The sequence below is a fragment of the Hydra vulgaris genome, chromosome 03, assembly GCF_038396675.1.
Source record: "Hydra vulgaris chromosome 03, alternate assembly HydraT2T_AEP".
Classification (NCBI taxonomy): domain Eukaryota; kingdom Metazoa; phylum Cnidaria; class Hydrozoa; order Anthoathecata; family Hydridae; genus Hydra; species Hydra vulgaris.
Window position 1 is genome coordinate 64,271,581 of NC_088922.1, and position 25,586 is coordinate 64,297,166.

At 27.2% G+C, this 25,586-nt stretch overlaps 1 protein-coding gene across 1 annotated transcript in view; it reads left to right on the forward strand.

Moving 5' to 3' along the window:
* LOC101240673 (uncharacterized protein PF3D7_1120600) overlaps nucleotides 1-25,586 on the forward strand; it is a 51,065-nt gene that overhangs the window by 14,696 nt on the left and 10,783 nt on the right. The window contains exons 2-6 of the mRNA XM_065793982.1: nucleotides 1,339-1,479; nucleotides 16,083-16,127; nucleotides 18,419-18,521; nucleotides 18,617-18,851; nucleotides 19,000-19,154. Of these exons, the coding sequence (XP_065650054.1) occupies nucleotides 1,339-1,479; nucleotides 16,083-16,127; nucleotides 18,419-18,521; nucleotides 18,617-18,851; nucleotides 19,000-19,154 (679 nt within the window). The remainder of the gene's footprint in view (nucleotides 1-1,338; nucleotides 1,480-16,082; nucleotides 16,128-18,418; nucleotides 18,522-18,616; nucleotides 18,852-18,999; nucleotides 19,155-25,586) is intronic.

Genomic DNA, 25,586 nt, shown 5'->3' on the forward strand with positions numbered 1-25,586 from the left:
AAATATAAGTATAAATGAATTAAATTTAGTTAATTTTTTTTATTATAAACTCTTAAATTTGTGATTTTGGCTTTGCTACTAAATTTTTTATTTTTTTAAAATTAGTGTGTTACAAATAAAAACTTATTGCAAAAAAAAAAAAACTCTTGTTAATTACTTTACCAGTGATTTTTGTTGTGACAAGCAAAGAATATCTTAGGTTTTCAAGTAACAATTATTAAAAAATATATATCATTGCGCTTTCAATTGCCTTATGAAAAAAAGTTTAACATTTGGTTTTTTGCAAATTTTTGATGCATTATTTTTAACTATATATATATATATATATATTTTAATTTTGTTTTTATTTGCTTTTATTTTATTTTTTATTAAATAACTTTTTTTTTTAATTTAATTTTTTATTAAATAAAATAAATTTAAGTAAAGTTTTTTTTTATTGCAATGAAAAATTGTTGTAATAATATTCTTGTGCTTGCAAGATGATAAGTTAAAGTTTTTCATTATAAATATTTCTTTTATGGTTTTTTTTTTCTTTTCTTTTAGTTTTCATTTAATAACTGTGTATACAAAAAAAAAAATTGTTGTTAATAATCAACAAGTTTGTTTTCTGTTACTAAATTTCAATAAATGAGGTTAGCCTAATGCAAAATCAAATTTTCTTTGTTTTTAATTTTAGCTGAATATATTTCATTTGTAAATAGTGCTTATATTTAACGTAATTGCCATTCCAACTTTAGTAGCAATTTTTATTTACATGTTATTCAAACTAGAGAAATATTACACGAATTTTCAAAAATTAATGACTTTCTAAAAAAGAATGAAGCAGATAATACTCCAACATTAGAACATGACAATTCTAACACTAAATTCATAAAAAATTCTTCTGAACTTTTTGGATGAATAAAAATTTTGCAGTTATTTATACAGTGACTATGAATAAATTATTGCAAACTTATTCATTCATAGTCAATGAATAAATAACTGCAAATGAATGAATAAGTAATTGCTCATTATTCAGTAGTCATTAAAGCAAATAGGTTTTATTTTTTAAGTTACGTCTTGTCTGTACGATTGGTTTATCCATGCAACAAGGACTCACATTTGAGTCTGGTCTAAAACCTTAATCTAGCCAAACAATAAGGGTGTCAAGTATTATTTTGTCAAGTGATATAAGTTTTGCTAGTTTTAATGTTTAAATTCAAAATATTTTTCATTAGTTATACAGATTTGGCTTGGTACAATTGGTTGGATACAATTTAATTAGTTAATTTTATTTTGAGTTTGAAATGTTTGCATTAACCATCTTAGCTTTTAATTACTAATTTTTTTTAATTTTAGGATGGAACTTTAGGAGATTTATATACTTTGGCTATTAGATTGGCTGATGAATTAGAAACTTATTTTGAAGATGTTTTAGAGGCATTGGAAGTATTAAGAAAGCGTCAACTACCTGTTCAGTCTTACAATCAAATAAATGAAGTAAATATTTTTTTATTTTATAATTTGTTTTAAAAGATATTGTTTACTTTTGAAAAGTGTATTACTAATTCTGATGGTCTTTTCTCTAAGGGGATCTTTACTCTGTGAAAGTGTGTCATTTTTTATAGAATGGTTTCTTTAATGTGACTTAACACTAATGCAAGAAAGTTGTTGATAGACAGGGTTGGTAAAAACCCAGGTTTTTAAAAAAATCCTGGCCCAGTGGGTTTTTTTTTGGTAATTTTGGGTTTTGTTGGGTAAATTTGGGTTTTTTTGGATTTTATTTTAATTTTATATCTGTTAAATTTTTTTGTTTTATTTTTGTTTAATGATATTGAAAATTAGTATAATTTTCTACTTAAACTTTGTTTAAAATATATTTTATATAATGTTATTTAATAATTTATAAAAAAAAGTTTTCAAATTATTTTAAAAAAGATTTTTAAACATAATTTAAAATTGTAATAGAAAAAAAAAATTTCACTTTTAATCTATATGTATTGATTTATTTTAAACTTGTTTTTCTGCGCATTGGCCTTGTTCAAAAAGGTTCGTGTTTTAGAGTTAAAGAGTTGAGAGAGGGTTGTAACCACAATAAGGTAGCCTCCTCAACTGTAGTGGCCTTCTCAGCCTTGGGAGGTGAATAACATAAAAGATAAAAAAAAATCGCATTCTATAAAAATATTCAAATAAAAATTGTGATAATGTATTTCCAAATAATGATTCAAATATTAGTAAATCTATTCTGAATATTAGTAAATCTACAGCTGTTATTGTTGGTTTTATTGGTTGGGTTTTTTTTGGCTGCGTTTATTAATGCCGATCCTGTTGATAGAAGACTTAAAAATTGTAAGTTGTTTAAGTCAGGGTAGCATGGAAACAGGGTTGAAAAAAACTTTTTTTTGGAAGAAAAAAAAAGAAGCAAAAACTGTTGCTTTTTTAAAAAATAACAAAGAAAATCATAGTTTTTTTGGCTTAAACTTCTTTTTTTTAAATAAGCTATGTTTAGTCAAATTTTTCTGTTAAAAAAAAAAAGCATTAGGCACTTCACTTGAATAAATTATGTTTTCTATGAGTATTACTGTTATAGTTCATCAATCAATACATCATTATTTAATGTTCTGTATATAAAAACAAGCTTTTACTTGATATTTTTTCAAACGGTTTAAACCTATCAACCCTGCTTGAAAATGAGAGAATTCCAAAACACTAATGTTCAAGGAATAAAAACAAAACAAATAAAAGTTTTAGAGTGTGAAGAAACAGTTGCAGTTAAAAGATGCAAATTCACTGAATGGTATGACATTGAGTTCTGGTTGGTGGAACAACTGATAATCAAAGTATGTTAACAGTATTTCATTAAAGGACAAATTAAGGATTTATAGAGGTAGAGAATGAAATCAGGAGTAAGAAAATGGTGATTATTATAAAGAGTACCTTAGCAGATGCTAACTTTGCAATAGATATTATGTTTTTTCACAGGAGGCCAGTAGTGAATAATAATTTGAAGTGTGATGTAGAGGACTTATAGTATTGCTATTTATTATGATAGGAATATCATCATGATCATTATTCATTATGATAAGAATATCATTATGATTATTAGCAATAAACAGCTGAGTTTTGTTTGAGTTAAAATTTACTAGTCAATGCATGGCCCAAGCAGAGAACAGATTACATTCAATATTTGCTGCCTGTTATAAGCAATTAAAACTTGGTGAGTTTTTGTCAAGTCTGGAGTGGATAAATATTTTATCGAGATCGTATAACAGTCTGAATCACCTGAAGGAAGAATATGGAGGAATTGATCGGAAGCTAAGATCAGCGATAAGACTTCAAGGTGTGAAGTAAGTAATTAGGGCTGTTTAGATAACATGTCACCAAGATAAATATCTGTGAGATTAAGGAAGAGTTCATCAAGTTGAAAAGTTACTTTGAATGGATTGAATAAATGTAAAGGGCAGATTAATTTTTTATTTCAGGAAAAAAGGAATAATTCTTATCTTAGGCTAGTTTGTCAAAATAGGATTTCACTCATTTTTTTTATTGATTTAAAAACTCCACTTGTAGTTCTTTTGTTGAATCCTTTGCTTTTATAACTACATTTAAATTTTCTATAATTCTCTAAAAATAAATAAAAACTTTTCACCAAATGTGTAAAATTAAGAGTTTTACTTGCAATAGTGATTTGAAAAAGAACATTTGCCAAAGAGACAACAAAACTAAAATCTTTTAATTGCTCTGTGTTATCGCTCTATGTTCAATTTTATGATCATATCCTTTAATTTAATGATCATTTCCTTTAATTTTATGATCATATCTTTTAATTTAAAACAACGCAATTATAGCATTTTATAGTAAACATTTTTGAATTATTTTTGCTCGCCACTGCAGAATTTCTTTAGTTGCAAAATTTAACATAATCAGTTAAAGTTTTCTATTGGTTCACTGAAGCTGAGAGTAGAGTAAACTATCTCTGAAGAATACCAAAAAAATTATAGATTTTATCTATAATTTGTTTGGTATAGTGTAGAATCACTTATCGCCAAGTTGAAATTATGACTGCCACAAGTAACATATAATGCTAAAATGTTAACATATAAAATTCTTTGTTGTACTCCATTAATCTTTCTTTTTTATATGCAGTTAAAAAGTAGTTAGCAACTCAATCAAAACTTTCTTAAATCTAAAGCCAGTAAAAACATAAACAGAAAAGGAATCCTGAAAAGTACTCTTTAATTTCTACTTTGTCAGATGTTAAGTCAATGTTTTGAATAGTAAGAGTAAGTTCTTATCTAGAAATGTCAGGTGGACATTCAGCAATGATTAAATAATAAACAACTTTCAAGGCTCTGTATATTATGTCATCATTAACCTTTAGAGCCATTAAATCTATTAGTATATTTTGAATATTTTTTCTGCAGTATAGATCTAAAGTATCTTCTTTCATTCCAAGTGCTAAATAGTTTTGCATCACATGATTAAATTTTGCAAGTAGTTGTATTAATCCTAAGAATTTATAATTTCAATTTGTGTAAACAGTTTTTCTTAACTCCCTTTAAAATCTATATTGTTTGCAGCTAGGTTAAGAGTATTATTCATCAATTGAAGAAGTACAGCTTCCCATTGCACTCAGGACTTCTGAATAAGCATGAATTTTATAAGTGCGAACTGGCATAAGTGCACCAAAAAAAATTTCCAAACAATCTGGCATAAGTGCGAACTAGTATAAGTGCGCCGAATAAATTTGCAAACATTGGCATAAGTGTGAACTGTCATAAATGCAAAGCAGTTACAAAAACTGGCATAAGTGCGAATTGGCATTTATGTTAATATTTTGCAAATAAAATTGCAAATATTAACATAAGTGCAAGTTGGCATTTTGCACTTATGACAATTTGTACTTATGCCAGTTGGCACTTATGCCAATGTTAATAAATTTTTTTGGCGCACTTATGCCAGTTCGCATTTATGCCAAATTTTGTAACTGCTTCGCACTTATGCCAGTTCACACTTATGCCAATGTTTGCAAATTCTTTTAGCACACTTGCTAGTTCGCATTTATGCTAGCTCGTACTTGTGCCAGTATTTGCAACTGCTTCGCACTTATGACAGTTCTCACTTATGCCAATGTTTGCAAATTTATTTGGCACACTTATGCCAGTTTGTACGTATGCCATTTCACACTTATGCCATTTTTAGCAACGCTTTGCACTTATGAAATTCGTGCTTATTCAGCCTCCTTCTATAATTTTAAGCTCTTCAATATCTTTAGTTTTTCCTGTTTTTATTCTTATTTAAGTTTAAACCCGATGTTAACAACATTTCATAAAGGAGACTTTTTTCATGAATTCTCAATGTTTTACTTAAATGTAACCATTTAATGAATTCATCAGAGACTAATTTTGACTTTGATTAATAATAAAAAAATCAAGAGCAAAAATAAAATATATGAAGTTTTTAGACTCTCAATAAACCAACCATATACAGCAAAAGGTTTCTTTATTTGAGCCGCTGTATTTTGGTGGAGCCGGAGCTGCAAAAATCAGGCAGCTATAAGCTCTTGTATTTTTTGAATGAATAAAATGTATGTTTTTTTTTAACTCTAGGCAAATTTTATTTATTCATTGTTGAACTAATTTGTTGAATGAATTATAATGAATTATGTTGAATGAATACGATTTTGTACTCATCAAAATACTATCCTTTAATAGCATTTCTTAATATGCTTTATTAAGAAAAGAAAAAAACAAGTAAGTTATATATGGAAACATTCTTGCAGTATATTGCTTTATGTTATTTTTATATTAATATTATGCTGTTAAATATTTAATGCGCAATTTAATGATCAAAGGTTATTCATATCTTAAAAATTATACTGCCCAGTGGGCACGGGGCATTCAAAAGACATTTTTTAAACATCTTTGAAGCGTTTTGGACGTCTTTGGAAATTCTTTTGAATGTTTTGGATATCTTTGGGGCGTTTAAAAGACTTTTTTAGGTACTTTACCCACTGGGTAGAATTAGAACTAAAACTAGAACTCAACACTCAAAACTAGTGTTGTTACAACTTTTAAATAATTTGACTGTCAACTAAATCGACTAATATATTTTCTTAAGTTGATTAAAATTGACTTAATATATTTTTGAGTTGAAATATGGGAATTTTTTTTTTGAAATTGTAATAAAATAATAAAGTAATTTATATTCACTTTCTATTTTTTAATACCATATCATTTAAATAATAATGGTCCAAAACAATATGAGAGAAGGGCCTCTCCAACAATGAAAAAATTTATTCCCAGACTCCAATGGTTTAAAGACCACCTTGAATACTCGCTAATTATCAAGTCTATACAATCATATATACAATGCGATAGCATAGAAGACATAAATTTTGGAGCTTCACAACTTAATTTTACCCTTGGGCCCCGGGCCAGCTTGGAACAGCTCTGTATGAAATGAAAATCACAAGCATCAAGTCAACAAAAGAAAAAAAAATTAATAAAATACATAACTGAACGTTTAATTAAGTATAAATAATGCTAATGAATATAATGCGATGAATTGGATAAAACTTTAACAAAAAACTAACAAGAAACTAGGTAATAACTATAATTGTATACGTCATAAACAAAAATTTAAAGATTAAAAGTTAAATGGATTGAAAGTTAAATTGATATCTACTAAATCTAAATAAATAAAAAATTCTAAAGACTAAATAATAAATACTAAATTAACTTTTACTCGATTAGTAGTAGTAGTCCATAGTCCATTAAATTGACTATTAGATTTTTTAAGGTCAACTAATTTCGACTTTCGACTAGTTGATTTTTAGTCCATTTAGTCAAAGTTAATAACATTACTACTAAAAACCCTAGTTTTGGGTAAATTATATATAGAAAAAACTATTTTATATAGAAAGACTCAAAACATTTTTCTTTTTATATGTAATATGCGGTAGTAGACTAGTGATAGTAATGCATTAACCTTGTTATCATGAAAGTTGGTTAAAAAAAGTTTGCTGTAATTGGTCTGAATTTAGTTTGGAAAATATGATCGGAAAAATATTCTTAAGTTTGTGATTTTTTTTCATAAAGTATGGGAGTCGAGCCAGAGTTGGATATTTTTTATTTTTTAGGAGCCGAAGCCAAACCGTAAAAAAAAATTTCGGCTCCACAAGCCTGGTTATAAATGCTAAAAAAATGTCAACCATTGCTATATTCAGGATATTTGTCATGGTCTACTATGTTGCTAGATCGAACGATTGGCCAATTACTACAATCCAATAATTTAGGTATTTCTTATAACATTTCATCCAATAAATCATTAGATTCTTTTAAAATAATTGGTTCATTATTTGCTTCAGTTTGCAATGAAAATACTTAATTATTTTTGAGTATTGATAAAGGTTTGCCCACTTTGGTGGACATGGTTAAAGGAACAACATTGTATATTTTGTCTATATCACGACGTCCTTTATCACCATGTCCTTTATCACCACCTCCTTTATCACCACGTCCTATATCACCATGCCCTATATTAACAGGTCCTATATCACCATTTTGTCTATATCACCACGACCTTCATCAATTTTTTAAAATTTTTCAATGGTCATAAATTTTTTCATAAAATTTTTGATATTTCTTGATCCTTGTCATTCATTTTATCCTAAAAATAAAATAAGATGTAGTGTTTCAACAAAGTGGCAACATTTATGTTTTGATCAACAAAGACTTATAACTGATTTTAAAAATCATATGATTGAAAAAGGTTGTAAAATAATTTGAAATTTTTTTTTGAACTGCAAAACAATTGAAACTTTGATTAGAGTTTGCAAAGAAGTACAAAAATTTGCCAATATATATTGGAAAATGGTTTTGATGCTTTGGGTTAGTAAGGGTTAGAAAGGAGAGAGGAATTTGACTTTTATTGATGACAAAATAGATGCCTTAATGTGTTCTTAAATTCTCAAAGCCAACTTGTAACTTTCTGCAGAAAAATTGAGAGTTAAAGATGATTTTATACTTCAGCAGGACCCAAAACATACTGCTAAGAAAACAAAGCTATAAAGCTATAAAATTAATCATTGAAATAATTTAAAATATAACATGAAAAACCCAGCACTAGCCCCAGTCAAGTATCAACCTCGGTACACAGTGGACCAAACAGCTATTTTCATGGACATTCTTAACTTTTGAATGGAAAGTGCTATGGGGTTAATTAAAGACTTCTTGGAATGGTTTTTATGTGTAAATTTTAGAAAAACTAAAAAGTAATTTATGTGTATGTTTATAAATATGTATGTATATTTTGTAATACAAAGATAACATAGGTACATTAATGGCAAAAACAATAAAAATTATCAAAAGAAATACTTAAGTACATAATTTATTTCGTAATGTTAACATTTTAAAATATGTCATCTTCAGATAAAATGTTCAGAGACATTTTTTATGTGAGAATATTTATCAGAATGTCCTCATTCCAAAATTTGCATAATGGTTTTGACTTGTATCTCTTGTCAAAAAAAATTTGATCAGATGATATCCACATTCTGTAAATGGTGTCTGTTAAATTGACAATTTAGGAGTTTTTTCTTGAGAGTCTAGTATGTATCAATCTTATTTTTTATTACCTTTTAACCCTGAATCAAAAAGATTCCCCAAACCACTTTCCTTATTATTCAAAATTAGCTCTCAAGAATGACCAATCAGTTTGTGAAGTGATGGTGTTATATTGATCCAGGTAAATTTATTTTTGTAACAGGTGGAAACTCGTTAAGGTGGTACAACACCAAATATTTTCTCAAAATCTTTAAAAAAATTAAATTTTTGATATTTAGCTCATTTGATAGACAATTTATTGTAGATTATTAATATATAAAGTTAGTTGGAAAATTTTTTTTGACATTGAGAAAAAGTAACTTTTTAAAAAAAAGTTCCATAGCAACGTCCTTAGCAATGCAAAACATCCATAAACACAACTGGATAATTTCTAGTTTGTTCTGTGATTAATAAGTCATAAGCTTAAATAAGTTTTTATAGTGGTTTTACATTATTACTTTCTCAAAATAAATTGTAAATAAAATCGCTAAATGCTGCTTAATTTGTTGAATAGTTAATATTCTGACTGATTAAAAAAAATATTTGTTCTGAATAAAAGACTTAGGTTCTGTTAACTTATTAGCCTTAAAATGGTCAGATCCTATGCAAGAAGGAAAAAAAGACATTACCAAGGCATTATTCGTTACGACAAAGCACAAAAAATTCAATGCCAGAGCACAGTTATACCACAAGAGCCAAATTCTTTTACAACAATAGCCAGTGCAAAAAAAAATATTGCAAGGCAAAATCCAGAACTTGTTTATAATGATTGCAACTTTATAATGAACTTTGAGTTACTTTATTTAATGATTCTCGAAGTTATGAAATGTCCGAGTTGCTTTTCTTCAATTTTTATACAAAATCGTCCTAATAAAAGATTTGGACTTTGTTTGACTTTGGAACTTTGCTGTACTTCCTGTAATTGGTGTCATTCATTTCAAACTTCCAGACCTATTTCAAATCTTTTTAATAATTCTGTAGGAAGCTATGAAATAAATGTTCTTTCTGTATTAGCATTTAGAGAAATAGGTAAAGGTTATGAACCAATGAAACTATACCACCAACTAATGAATATTCCTTCAATTACCTACAATGCATATGATAAAATTAACAAAAAATTATACAATGCTTATGAAACTGTTGCTCAACAGGTTACTAACAAAGCAGCATTAGAAACTAGAAACTTGATTAATAATAATGCTTCACATGATGATACAATTCAATGTCAGGTTTCAGTTGACGGAACGTGACCAAAAATGGGTCATCATTTAATGGTGTTGTCACAGCCATATCTACTTTAACAGGCAAATGTATAGATGCTTTGTGTTGTCAAAACATTGTAAAGGATGTATTCTTTGGAAAAGCAAAAAAGGAACTCCAGAATATTAGGATTGGAAAGCATACCATAAATGTCTTGCAAATCATCAAAGATCATCTGGTGCTATGGAAGGTGCAGGTGCAATTACTATTTTCCATCGGTCTGTCGAAAAATATAAGTTACAATATACTAGTTATTTGGGTGATGTCCATACAAAGAAATAGAGATCAAAAAAGCAGAGTATTGGGCACATCCAAAAAAAGATAGGAAGTCGTGGTCGCGCACTGCGTCAATGTCTACGTGGAAAAAAGTTGTGTGATGGAAAACCAGTAGCAGGAAAAGGGAGGTTAACCGATAAAGCACTTAACCTTTTACAAAATTATTTTGGAATGGCTATTAGACAAAATTTAGGTGATATATATCAAATGAAAAAGGCTGTATGGGCAGTACTTTTTCACAACTCTGATATTAAAGACATGAGTATATGTCATCAATATTGCCCACGAACTATTGCCAGCTGGTGTAAATGGCAACGTGACCATATAAGTGGACATAAAACATATAAACCCAAGCTAAGCTTGCCATTAGCAATAAAAAGTATTCTTGTCCCTGTATTGAAAGACTTAAGCAATGAAGAACTACTTAAAAAGTGCCTACACGGTTTTACACAAAACAATAATGAAGCATTAAATGCTATAATCTGGAAACGATGCCCCAAACATATTTTTGTAAATAGAAATATTATTGAAATGTCAGTAAATTCAGCAATTATTAATTTTAATGAAGGTACCCATGGAATTATTGATGTTTTAAAAAATTTAGGAATATGTATTGGACGTTTTACTCATATCGGATTGATTAACCGTGATAAATGCAGAATTAAAAAATGTACAATCAAGTCTTCACCTACTGCAAAATCACAACGACAGAAGTTGCGCCACCAAAAAAAAGGGTTTAATGATAAGGAAGATCAATTAGAACCATGCCAAGCTTATTCTGCTGGATTTTATTAGTTTTTCATACTTTATAGTTTACTTTTTTTGTCATCAAATCTTCTTTTGCGTTTTTCTCTGCTTTTGATTTTTGTAAAACATGGTGTTATTAAAAACATGATATCTTGTGAAGTAGTAAAGCAAATCACTTCAAATTTTCAGGAAATGTTTATTATACTATGTTGTAAGAAATGACATTTCAAAATTCAAAAATTATTCTCCTATCTCTTTATTTATTAGTTTTTAGGCCTAAAAATTTTTTTTTTTAATGTTCTATAGAAGAACTGCAATAGTTGTTTATGTAGCCAAATAATCTAAAAATCCTTATGTCAATACCTTAGTTTACATGTCTAGAACATGTGCAAAAAACTTCATAGGTTATGCATTAATATATTTCAAGATATTGTGTTTTGAATAGACCCATCAAAAAGACGGGTTTTTTTTATATAAACGAGGCAAAATAAGCGAGACAAAATAAAGAAGTATAAAAAAGCATTCTCAATTTATATATTTTGCATTAATATCAAATTGATTATTTTTTTTCAAGCTTTTATATTGATCCACATAAATTTTTCTTTTGAGGAAAACACTCAAAGAATTACTGAGAGCACCAATTTGAATTTTGAAATGTTGCAATATATTAAGCAGGCAATCATGCAATAATTGAATCCCTGTTTGATTTTTTGTGCAATAGTTCTCTAGCTATATAATCTGTTGTTTTTGTTTTTCTTTTTCCAATTGTATCAGGGTAGTCCCATTTTATACCTGTTTTTTTAAATATCTCTGTTAGTAATGAAGTCTCAAGTAATTTCTGATTGCTTCAGAAATCTATTTAAAGCACTGAAAGGGGACTCAGACCAATTAAAAACACCAGCTTTTACATGTACAACAGTTTTCATAAAATGGTCAAATGTACCCTATAAAGTATGAAGAACCTATGAAAATATCAGTAATTTTTAAATGTAATAATTTTTGATATCAATTATGTTCTCATATTAAAATATATAAGTATATGAACACTATTACAAGATACCAACTTATTTGTATTGGCTTTACATCACAGGCTGGAATTGGTTTGAAGGTTTGTCCGGTCCTTGTGATATAATCAGGTGTTTTTTAAGTAAAGAAACATCATTTTCAAGTTGATTAAATATTTTATTCATAGTTATAGTGTCTTGATTGATTACAAAACCATTTTCAATTCTTTCAACATTCAAACACTCCTGAAAAAAGATATGCTGCTTTCATACCCATCATATGACTGCATTATCACATTTACATTGAATTGTTTTCCCTCTTTATACATAAGGAAACCTTTAATTTTTATTTCTTCTATGTCAGAATTAAAGACGAACAATGATTGAAGAGTTTCTATTGATTCTTTTCCTATTTGAAGACTCAGCTCTTTGTGGCTCAGTAAGGCATTTTGTGACTTTTGCAATCATATTAACAAGCCTGCTTCTGTTTTAAGTGAAAATGGACAAACATTGTCAGTATGATATTGCTAGTGTTAACATTATCTTTTTAATTAATTATTGCATGGCTTCCACTACCATCAAAGCCAAACTTTATTTTCATTAGTATATTTTCAATATTTATATCTAAAAAAATGTTCTTCAACATCCTTTGCATTGTCAGTTTAATAGCCTGAAATAGACTATCATAACAATCTGAAGTAAACACCAGAATATAGTTCAAGATAATTCATAATAATTAGTGTTACTTCAGATTGTTTTCTTCTGAGATATTTCCAACTAGGCAATATAATAAAACCAGGAGTTGAAAGAGGTTTTTTTTTTTGGTTTGTATATGAATGCCTACTGAGAGCACAAACTTTTTAAATTGAAGTTGTTTTTTTATTGGAACCTTATTGAAAGAGTTATTCTTTAACATACTCTTTAAGCAAGGTTTCCTTACCAGCCTTGAATTATATACCAGCATAGCCCATTTTTTTAAGTTTGTTTTTCTTCAAATGCAGATCTTTGCCAGCTATTTTAAACTAATGTTTTTTGTGAATATGTTAATTCATCGGAGCCAAGTGTCTTAGCAATTATCAGTATACAACCTGTTATAATTGCAGAATTAGTTTTTGGCTGTTTATTTTCCTTAGCAATAAAATTTTTAAACAAGTCAAATTCAGTGAAACTAAAGATATTAATATTTTTGTTGATTCATTATCTGATAACTTTTTAAACAAAATGATTTAAACCTTAAAATTATATAATTCAAAATATTAAAAGTTTATGTGATAAGTAAAAATATTATATTATTACTATATACACCATAAAGCCCTCAGTTTTGATTTTAACTCTTGCACTTTGTTCATTTTAAAACAGATTTCAATGCTGCAATATTTTTTTTAATAATGTTTGTACTAACTAGATTAAATTTAGTCAAAAAATAAGTTCAATGGAAAAGAGGGTTAGGGGGGTGGAGGTGTTAGTCAAAATTTTAGTCTTAATCCTTTTTTTTTAATTTCTAGACATACACTTTTATTGAACACATCTTCCCCTTATAAAAATATGTACAAAATAATGTAAAACTATTTGCATTATTATTTTTTAAGGACTCCGGATTTGAAAGTCACAAAAAGATTACTTTATCCTAGTTTTTGGTATCCTGGAGCTCTAAAAATATAAATAAGTTTGTGGACTACTAATAGGAAAAAAATTAAGACTTTTAAGTTAGAGGAACAATTGTTTTTTGAGTCCAGAGTCCTTAGGTATAAATGGTCTTCTTTATATAGTTAAAGGGTCAATGAACCAGGATAAATATAAAAAAGTATTTGCTCCCAAATTAGTTCCTCAGTTATATGATTGGTTTCTTGATCCATCCAAATGTATTTTTACGCATGAAATTGCCCTATGGCATAAAGATAAATCAGTGGCAAGATATTTAAAGTCAAAAAATGTTACTGTTCTATCATGGCCTGGTAAATCTCCTAACTTAAACCCAATAGAGAACGCCTGGGAACTTTTAAAGCTGATAATTAGGCACGAAACTATAACCAACAAAAAATCTCATAGCGGCACTAAATAATGCCTGACATAATGATCAGGAATTAAAAGCAAATGAAAAGAGTTGCATCCAAAGTATGCCAAGAAGGATAGAAGCATTAATTGATGCAAAAGGTGGCTCAATTAAATACTGAAAAGCATTTTGTATTATGAGCTCTCTTAAATAAATGCTTGAAAATAGTAATAGTGTTTAAATAAGTGTTTTACTTTTGAAGAAAAATATTTAAGTAGCACTAAATAATTGTATAAAAATTTAACATGAGAATATGTAAAAGAACTAATAATGGTTGATACTATAGTTTTTACAAGTATTACTAATTATTTGGCCCCCCACTGTATATATATACAGGCCTCAGCAGTAATGGCAGGCGATCCAACTCTATGCATGACAAAACATTCAATATTTAGTTGCAACAATTTGACCAAGGCTTTTCAGATATCAAACTTCTAAAAAGCTGTGGTCAAGTTGTTGCAACTAAATATTGAATGTATGTATATATATATATGCATATGTATATACACACACACACATACTGTGGAAAATAAGGAATTGAAGGCGAGCGGTCATTTCGACCGGCCAACTCAAGGAATTGACGGTAAATTGTTTTTTTTAGACAGTAAAATTTTTCTTTTTTCTTCTTTAAATCTTACTAATAGTTCTTCTTGAGTAAATTTTATAAATACAAGAATAAGTTAATGAAGGGTAAAAAATAAAATTATTTTAATAAGAACAATTTTAAATAAAGACAATGCTTTTTTTAAAAGCGCAATTGATCATTTTTAATTTATTTAAAAATAATTTATTACATTGCAATGACTTTGCAAATGGTGGGAAAAGCTGCGCGAAAATAATAGAAAAGATTAAATGAAAAAAAAAGTACAGTTAAGATTATGTTTTTAATTACATTTAATAATTTGAAATAATAATGAACTAAATCTCTGATGTTAAAGATGAATTTTATATCTCTTGCTCATTAAAATCATTTCAAAAGCTGCTAATGTTAATTAATAATAATGTTACTAACTCTTCTTTGCAGATCTGTTTAAACTGAATATTTATTACTTAAAATTGTTTTAAACATTCGTTTTTTTAGTATTAAACAATTTGTTTAATGAAACAAATTTTGAAAATGAAATTTTAAAATTGAATTTTAAAACATTAAACAATTTGTTTAATGAAACATTATAAAAATTTTTCAATAAATGTATATATATTTTTTTAATAATCCTGTTATAAAAAAAAAAGAGCAAGCACTCAATTAGTAATTTTTAATTTATCTATAAACCATTAGTTCTTTTATTTGCAATTTTCAACAAAACTTATGAGGAAATAAATAGAAAGATTTATAGAAAAATAAAACAAATTGACTAAGTGCAGATGAAAGAAAAACTGTTCATAATTAAATAGATTAAATACATAGTTAAATATATTATATATTATTATATTATTAAAAAAATAATATATAAAATTTTTATATTAAAATAGTAATAAAATAAGAACTTCAATCATTTAAGAAAAAATTATTAGGTAAAAGTTTTAACAACGATAAATTTAATTTATACTTGAATATATTATAACTAGCAGAACAAATAATATAAAATCATTAGTTATTAATTTATTATTATTATATTATGTTGATAAAAAATAAATTTATTCCGTTTTTAAAACAGATAAAAATAAAAGGATTGACAGAAAAATTCGCTTTTTTTCTTTCAATTTTTTTATTTTTTTATTTTTTATCTTTTTTTTTGCTTTCAAACTTTTTGCTTTAGCTTGCAATTAAAGTAGTGTATCATAAACAAGAAAACTATTTTAAATGCTTTTTTTAAATAATTTTATAAAATTTTAGTATATGCATTTTGCAAATAACATCCTGGTTATTTGTCAAACCTTGCTTTTAAATCTCAGATTTTTTTTCAACCAGTCAACCATGATCAGCAAGAATTCATTTTGGGAAGTCAAAATAGCATTTTTAGTCATTTCAGGCAGTCATTGATAGTTGACCAGCCGTTACTTACCACGCTGCATTATGTGTGTGTGTGTGTGTGTGTGTGTGTGTGTGTGTGTGTGTGTGTGTGTGTATGTGTATATATATATACACACACATATATGTAAAATAGGGTTATGAAAAATCATTAAATTAATTATGAGGTATTATTTTGATTTTAGATTCCAGACACTGTTGTTCAAAAAGATGCTATATCTGTTCATGATGTGGGTATTCTATATTTATTCTTATATATGTGTGTATATTTTTATATTTATTTTTTTATATGTTTATATGTGTATATTTTAATTTTTATTAAGTATTCAAATTAGCAAAAAAAAAATTTTTGTTGCTAATTTGTATGTGAATTAAAATAAAAAAAAAAGAAAGTGGATGTGTTAAATATTGAGTACGAAATTTGTATGTGTGTTGAAATTAAAAAAAAAAAGTGAATGTGGTATATATTAAAAGTATAAAATTTATTTATATTCATCTTCATAGTTTTGTACTTATAAAATCGAATCAGTTTTAAGGAAATAAAAACAGTAAATTATTAAATTATAAAAAGTAATTTTATGTGTGTTTTCCTGTTAAATTTTAAATGTTTTTATTATTCTGGTTTTTTTTATTTATTTTTATTTATTTATTAATATCAGGTTGTCTTTTTTTTTTTCTTTTTTTTTTTTTCTTGAGTTTTCTTGAGCACTTATTTTCCTTAATTTTTTAAATTTTTTTGGGAGGTGCTCTCAGTTATGGTCATATTATTTTAGTTGAGTTAATGCTTTTTACCAAAACTTTAATAATACTGTTTAATTTTTTTTAGTGAAAATTATTATTTGTTATTTTCCTACTTGTTAGTGCTTTGTTTAAATCTTTATAGTAAACATTTGGAATATAATTGCAAGTAAAACTGGTCCACACTCACAAAAATAAACAAGCGCACACACACAAAAATAAACAAGTGCACACACACTAAGTTAGCATATTTACTATTTAGCATAGAGAAGTCATAGTTATCAAAACAATCTCTTAGAATTACACAAAGTTACTTACAACCGCACAGAATAAAAGTAATAGAAAAAATATAAAATTGACATTTAAAATTTTACATTTGAAAACTAAAACATAAGTGATTACATGTGAAAACATCCAATTTTTTGTTAAAAGGCATTTTCAAGTATCAGATTGTGCTGATTTTACACCATTCAAAGTTGTTAATATATTATGAACATCCCCAAAAGTTCATCATCTAATTAAGAACGGTTTAAAAGATATAACATTTTTAGCTTTGCCTTGAACCAACAAAAATCCATTATTTTAAAACAAATATTTTTATATTTCATTTTAATAGGTTTTTCCCTTGCTGTGTACAATGGAAAGGAAACCTTATTTGACCCGCTGTTGCTAATAAAAATAAAGTAAAATCTCCTAAGTTTGGTTGCCATGTAACCTGGTCATTTAAAAATAAATAACAAAAATGCATCTGTGTTTCAATTTTTACAAACTTTTTTTCTCCAATATTTGTTGACACTTCATGCCTAAGAATCATAAAAAAATGTTTATTTGAAATCAACTAAAATAATTTGCTTGCAAAATTAGAGTTTTGAAATTATGCATACTATTGAAATCTAAAATATTGAATAAAATATTTAAATTAACCACTAATGTTATTCGAATGATTCTGAAGCTTGGTGACAAGTTATGTGAAATTTTACTATATGAAACTATATGTGATTTTTTTTTTTTAATTTTAAAGTATTAAGTACTCCTTTTTTTTTCAAAATCAGTGAAATCTTAAAGTACTATAACTTCAGTCACTTTTAGATTATGTGCAACACCTCACTAAACGATTAAAACAATAATAAACTACATAACAGAAAACTAGTTTTCTGTTATGCAGTTAATTGTTAAATAACAGAAAACTAGTTTTCATAATTTTTGAATGTTAAATTTGTGATTTTGCAATTTGCTATTGGGATGTTAAATTTGTAATACTGCGATGCTTTGATTGAATCAAATGTGATCAAATGTGAAATGAATTTGTGAGAATGTTTTGAAGAAAGTTTGGTCAAACTAGCTGTTCTCATTTAAAATAAAATATTAAATGCTGATTTTTTTTTTTTTAATTATTTTGTTTTTATAATATATGCTAAAGATATAGTTTTCTGTATAATTCAGAAGAAAAGCTGAAAAAATGTTTATTTACACCTGAGATATGAATGTTCAAAGCTTAAGTGACCAAACTTGGGTGATTTTATGATATGCTATTATAAAAATTAGTTTTTTATGTTGCTTATGATTTTTTTATTTTAAAACCATATCATATAACCTTTAGGAAATTTTAAAGTAATGTAAGAGAAATTCTTTATTAATTCTTTATTAATAAAACAATACTAAATAAATCAATTTTATTTAGACATGTGCATTGTATTGTTTTAGTTATGAGATACATTGTGTTGTTTTATTTATATTTTTATTTTACACTATTTATTATGTTATTTGAATATGAACTCTTTAGCCTGCAGAATATCTTGATGTTGAAACGCATAAAAAAAATCGCACTTTAAGTGCCTCCAAGTATGATCCTAGAATTACAAAAAGCACAACAGACTTGAATTTTGGTATAAAAATATTTCTATGCTAAATCTACAGGTTATAGTTTAAACAATTATTTTGATTGATGTTAAAGATTTATGACATTTTGCTCTTACTTTAGATAACCACCAAAATGCTGCAACCAAGTTAAAAGGAAAATCCCAAAAGCAACGATCTTTTATAAATATATTTAAAAGACACAAAGATGAAATTAATAAAAAAATTGAACAAAGAAAATCGACATTTGAATTTAATGCGACAGATATAACGCTCTCTCAAAATGAAATAAAAAATTTGTTTGAAAAAGTAAAAACAAAACAAATTACTCAAGAAGATGCTTTAGCAACAGTGCAAAAGTATATTTTTATCGAAAAATTTTCTTTTTGAAATGCAGCCTATCTTTAATTTCTTTTATTATTAAATGAGCTTTGGTTTTTTATATTACAATCTTGGTCTTGGCTTTAAATTGAATTTAAATTTACTTTGTGTGATATTTCCTTTTAGGCGTGGTTTATCAAAGTCTTTATCAGGAGAGGGAACTGAACATAATATACTTATAGATTCTAGCCCTCCATCTGAAACAGGATCATTAAACAAAATTAAAAAAGGGAAAATGTCAAAGTCAATGATTAAAAAGCCATCTTCTTTGTTCTACACTGGTAAGGAAGTATTTGTGTGTGTGTGTTGTTATTGTTCAATTTCAAATTAAGTTAATTTAAAATCAATGTTATATATCAATCTTAACAACTTAATAGATTAAACTTTTTTTTTTTTGCATTTGCGAATGAAATGTAATTTGTTGTCATTTAAAATATTTTTTTAGAATATTTACAGTAGAATAAAACAATAACATGTTTTGTTAACAAGAAAATGTTATTTTATGCAATCTTGCTCAGAAAGATGTGCGATCACATGCCATTATATAACCACACAATTAACATTTTGTTGTAAAGATTTAACCATGGCTTTTTTTTGAAAAAAAGGTGCTGAATATAAAATATTTTGAATTATGTGTTAAAAATATATTGAAACTGCTATCATTACTAACGTTTTTATATTAGCTTTAAACACTTACAACTAAAGTAACTAATTACTGATAATAATTTTTAAAGTATCAATGAAAGCTGCATATAGTTTCACGCACATGTAATTTCATTTATAGAGCACTATAATTTAAATTACATGTGTGTATTTATTAAACAATCATTGGAAGTAATTTGTTACTTTAACAGCCATGGTCAAATCGTAATAACAAAATATTATTTTTGTGGAAATACAATTACGTGCAATCACACCCTTCCCTAACAAAGACTAGTTTGGATTAAAAGAGACATTTTTTGAAACCCTATACTTTTTTTGTGTTGTTGTTGTTGTTTTGTGGCAACTATTGCTTTTAACCTAATGTTCACACAGATAGTGATAGGAGTCATTTCCAAAATAACTTTTTAAAGGGGTTACTAATTCCCAACATAAGTTGTGTTCATATGCAGCACAAAATATTTTTTCCCATTAAAAATGTTTAAAAAAAACATTTAAGCTAAGTTTTTCTGATTAAAACTAAATAATATACAGTAGCCTGCAAAAGTTTAGAAGCACCAATTTTTTTTCACTGTTTTTTTACCAAATGTGCTCTATATTATTTCAATTTAAAATACAGACCACAAAAGCTGTAAAATTTAACAGTTAGTTAAAATTTAATTATTTTTTTAAAAAAGCTTCTGTGCAAAAGTTTAGAAACAGTATCATAGCCCGCAATTAAATCATGTTTTTGTAAACAAAAGCAAAATTAAAGGCTAAAATATTTGTGAAATTTAATAATTCAATTTCTTAGTGATATTTTAAAAGCATGGGAAAGGCTAAGGAAGTTTTAAGTTTAAGTTTTAAGTTTAAGTTTTAAGTTTTAACTAAGAAAATAAAAGCCTTAACTATAAAAACAGTGGGAAATAAAATAACTTAAAGGCAAATTTCTGAACTTTACAATATTTTTAAACCAGGAATAAGTCACATGAAAAGATTTTGTCTGCACAATGCTATTCAAAGCAAGCCTCGCTCTGGAAGACCTAAAGTTGCAACTAAAAAAACTGATAGATTATTAGTAAGGTATTCCAAGAATAATCCTCACAAGACTGCTGTTGAACTTAATTAATTTATGCATCAGTTTCATGGTACAAACTGTAGTGTTGATACAACTAAATGTTGATTACGACAAAATAATCTGTATAGCTGTTGTCCAGTTAAGAAACCGCTGTTTTCTGCAAGAAATTTAAAAACCAGAATAAGATTTGCAAAAGATCATATTAGTTGGTCAGTTAATGACTGGTTTGAAGTCTTTTTTTGTGATGAATCAAACTTTATGCTATTCAGTAGTAATGGAATTAGGTATGTCAGATGCCCAATAGGAGACAGATTTAATCCAAAGTATTGGTTACCCACTGTTAAACATGGAGGAGAAAATGTTTTGGTTTAGGGGTGTTTTAGTCTTGACAATGTGCGTCCCATTTATTGCATAGAAAGTATTATAGATTGGAGAGTTTATTCAGACATCATAAAAAATGTTATGCTGCCACATGCAAAGTATAAAATGGTTCGCAAATGGATCTTACAACATGATAATGATCCAAAGTATTGTGTTAGATCTGTTAAGGAATATTTTAAATCACAAAAAATCAAAGTTTTTGAATGGCCTTCACAGAGCCCAGATCTTAATCCTAATGAGTATCTTTAGGAATACGTCGACCAGCAATTAGTTGGTAAAAAAGTAACAAACATTTATTTGCTTTTATTAAAGAATGTTGTTATAATATTCCTCAAGATGTTTTCATTCATTTAGTAGATTCAATGCCTAGTTGCTGTGATACTGTTTTAAAGACAAATGGATATGCCAGCAATTTCTAAGTGTCTTATTAAAACTATTTTATTGAAAAATTGTTGTTTTGTGAGTTTTAGTATAAGTTTTTTGATATAAATATTAATCAAATTCAGTTGTTTCTAAACTTTTGCATGGCAACTTTTTCAAAAAAACAATTAAATTTTACAACTTTAGTGGTTTGTATTTTAAATTGAAAAAATATAGAGCATATAGTGTAAAAATTGCAGTTTCTTTGAACAAGTTGTATTTATGCAGTAAAAACTGAAAAAAAGTTGGTGTTTCTAAACTTTTGCACGCTACTGTAAATGTATATCAATAAAAATTAAACTTGTCATTTTAGTCAAAATCTTTTTTACTCTGTATCTTTGAGTCTTTATAATACACACAATTGCATACTTGATTTATTTTAAGGGCGTTCAAGTTGTTAAAATTTCAGTATATGACTTCATTGTAGGTTAGAAAAAGCTGAAAAATTGACAAGATTCTATCCAGTTGATTGTTGCCTTTAAATAAATTAGTATAGATTCATGAACTTACCCTTCCATATGAGTTTAGTACATGAAACTGTTAATGCTTTGTTTTGTATTTTGTATTATTAAATGTAAAGCAGTATAAGAAATTATACCTCCACATTTAGTGTAAAATGTGAATTTCTTATACTGCTTTTCTTATATTGCTTTCACATGATGTTTGATAGTGCTAAGTGACAATTAGTATTGTTATCTTTCAAGTAATATTTAATGTTTTAAAGTGTTTATCATCTTTCTAGTGATATTTGATGTGAATACTTAATAAGTTAATGTAATATATAATAGTAATAATTTTTTTTCTTTTAAGTGATATGTGAGATTATAATGTATTAATTTCCATCATTCCAGTTATACTTGATGTTTTAAGTGGTTTTTATTGTTTAAGTGATAGTTATAACAAGTGATCAAATTTGTTTTTCTGTTTGTCAATGTTAGTGTTTTGGAGTTTAGAGAAGTCACAATAGCAATTCAATTTATTTTAACAATTATTAAATAATTTAATAATTTAACAATTATTTTTTTTATATTAAATATTCTTTTTGACTGTAGATGTTTGATTACTATAGATTAGACTTGGCCTTAGAGATGTGAATAATAGAAAATAATAAAAGGTTTATCCTTTGGGTCATGTTTTATGTATTCAAAGGATATAAATGCATAACAATACATAACTAAAGATTGAGTAACCTTGGCAGCTAACATTGTAATGGATTATACAAATTCCATGAGGGTTCAGCATTGAAAAATAATCCAAAAAGATGTAAAGTAGAGGACTCAGTAAAATTGTTACCATTCATTAATATAGAAATGTCAAAAACACGGATGCGGAGTCCCAAAAAGAATCCATCCCTACTTTTTCCAAGTCTGTAGTGTCCAGAAGCTCTAAACATGATTGCTGACTTATAATCTGCTATAAGAAAAAAGTTCATGAGATTTAATGACTTGAAACTTATTGTTTTTAAGCCCGCAGTCCTGGAGTCCCTGAGTCCTTGTCGTCGTTATAACTAAGGACTTCAGGTTCAAAAAATGATTGTTCCTCTAACCTAAAAGTCTTAATTTTTTTCTTATTAGTAGTTTATAAACTTATTTATATTTTTAGATTTCCTGGATACCAAAAACTTGGATAAAGTAACTTTCAAATCCGGAGTCCTTTTTGGGACTCCGCATCCCTGGTCAAAAATATTGCATTATTTTATAACTTTTTAAGTTTTGTTTGGATTAAAATTGATCAGCCACTGTAGAGATCAAAATTAGAGGCCTAAGCAATCAAAAGTTCTGGAAACTAATGGTGCAATTGGAGAGTAAGTTGTTAGAATCAAAATGATTAAAAGTTTGTCAATTAAGAATTCAAAGACTTCTCTAATAATAGTAGTAAGAAAATTAATTGGGCAATAGTTAAACGGGTTAAAGCAATCTCCTGAATTGTTAAAAATTGGAGCAGCAGATGCTATTTTTCAGTTGGGGGTCTTCTAAAAAATGTAAATATAGTGTGAGGGTGTTACTTAGTAAGTGGCCGTTGTTGATATCTGACTGAGGCCAGGGGTGGGTTTGATAAGATATAGCCAAGGCCGGGTTTGTGACAGGGCTGCATAAACATTTATATATATATAAATATTTTTCTGCATAAATTTTTTTAATTAAAAATTCATGTTATATTTTGTATATATATGCATATATAAACATCATTATGATCAACATGATCAATATGATCATCATCATGGTGATGATGATGATCATTATCATCATCATTATCATTATCATCATAATCAACAGCATAAAAGTGGAAGGCTAAAGCCTGATGGTTATGATTATCATTATCATCATCAGCATCATCATCAGCATCATTACAGGCTTTAGCCTTCCTCTTTTATGCTGTTTCTCTAATATGAATAATCCAGAGCATTTTTTTTCTTAACTAAAGCTCATTCATACAATCTGTAAGGCACTTTCTTTAAGTTTTCTTACTTCCACCACTACCATTTTCAACTGAAGCTGCTACCTTTCTACATGCTGATACCTAAATTACTTTAATTTTTCAAACAAACATGGTACGATACAACATTTTTTCTTATCTGTCTAAGATTATGCCTTTCTTGTCTTGCTAGAATCATAGCACACATCCTTCTGATCATTTTCTCTTTCGGCAAATACTACACCATGTAAATACTAAAGCTTATAAAACAATTTGAAGATATTGTATGGCAGCATCTAAATAAATAGTAAGTATATATGTTTATATCCATAATATGTATGCATAAAGTGTATCTTGAAAGCTTTTATTTCTTCTGGAATAAAAGTTTGAAAGTTTTTATTCCTTCTCTTCAATTTTAAGTCAAGACTCATTCTACATTTTTCCCCATCTTGAGCAGTTCCTTTATTAAATCATTTTTTAATCTTTAATCATTTTTTACATCTTTTTTTACAAGAACATCTCTCTTGAGAACAAATACCCTTTTATTATTGCAAAAAGCCAATATAAAATAGTCCTGTCTGATGTTAAGCTCTGTTATTCTCAGTTTTTAAATCTTGTATCATATCTCAGATGTTAGGTTCTAGAGACTTTTGGTTAGTCTTCAACAGTGTCAGTAACTAAAATAATTCTAACATTTAATCTCTAATTCATGGGTCTGATTTTTTTACTTCTTCCCAGAATAAAGCAGAGTTATTTGCGAAGAAATCTTACTCTACTTTGACTCTTGAATGTAATGGCCATACTCTTTCTGACAGTTAAACAGATTAAACCATTGTTAAACATCTAAATCACTCTGGCTTGTTAAACATCCAAATCGCTCTGGCAATTCTAAAGTTAATTCTCAATTAAACACTTCTACAGTTTGTGCTCTAGAATAGATTTCCATCATAGTCTTAAAAAAGTGTTCTCCAGATCTCTCTTCAATTTTTGCTAAACTTTTAAAAAGTGATAAATAACTGGTTCCAATTTTTTTAAAAACCTAGAAAACACTTTGACCTCTTTAACTATCCTGCGATTAGTCTTCACTCTGTTATTAATTTTTTTATATAAAGGTTTTGAGGTAATTAAATTATTTCTTTCTAAATGCAGTAGTAAAGTTATTCTTGAAGGCCTACCCACTTCTTTACTTTGAGTAACTTTCTAACTTTGCTCATGTATTGTTTCTTATCTACAATAACAATCTTCATGAAATCTAAAGTGGCTCTATTTGCTGACGACTCAACTTTATACTCTTGTCTTGACAAAAAATCTTCACTTTTGATTACTTAGAATAAGCTGCCGATTTTTGTTCTGATCTCTCTTCTATAACAGCCTAAGGCTTGCAGTGGCTTATGGATTTTAATTCTGGACTTAAAATCCACAATTTTTGTTAGACAGCAAAACTCATTTATTAAGTGCAAAAAAATATTGAAATAATGTTGCTTACTCTCAGACAAAGTCAAAAAGTACATTGTAAATTAGTCGTAATTAGACCTGCATTATCTGCCAAGCTTGAGTCACTCTCCCATTGTTGTAAGGTTGCTTTTCTTCTTTTTTTTTCTACAAATACTATCATGGTCAAAGATGGTATTTGTAGAAAATCAGCTTTTTTAAGCCTTAAGTTAACCTTTTCCTAGTATTTTTACTTATTCTATATTTTAAAGTAACTCATAACTTAATAGTGGTTGGTTGCAATCTAGTTGGAAGTAAATTAGACTTATAATTTATAAGATTTATAATT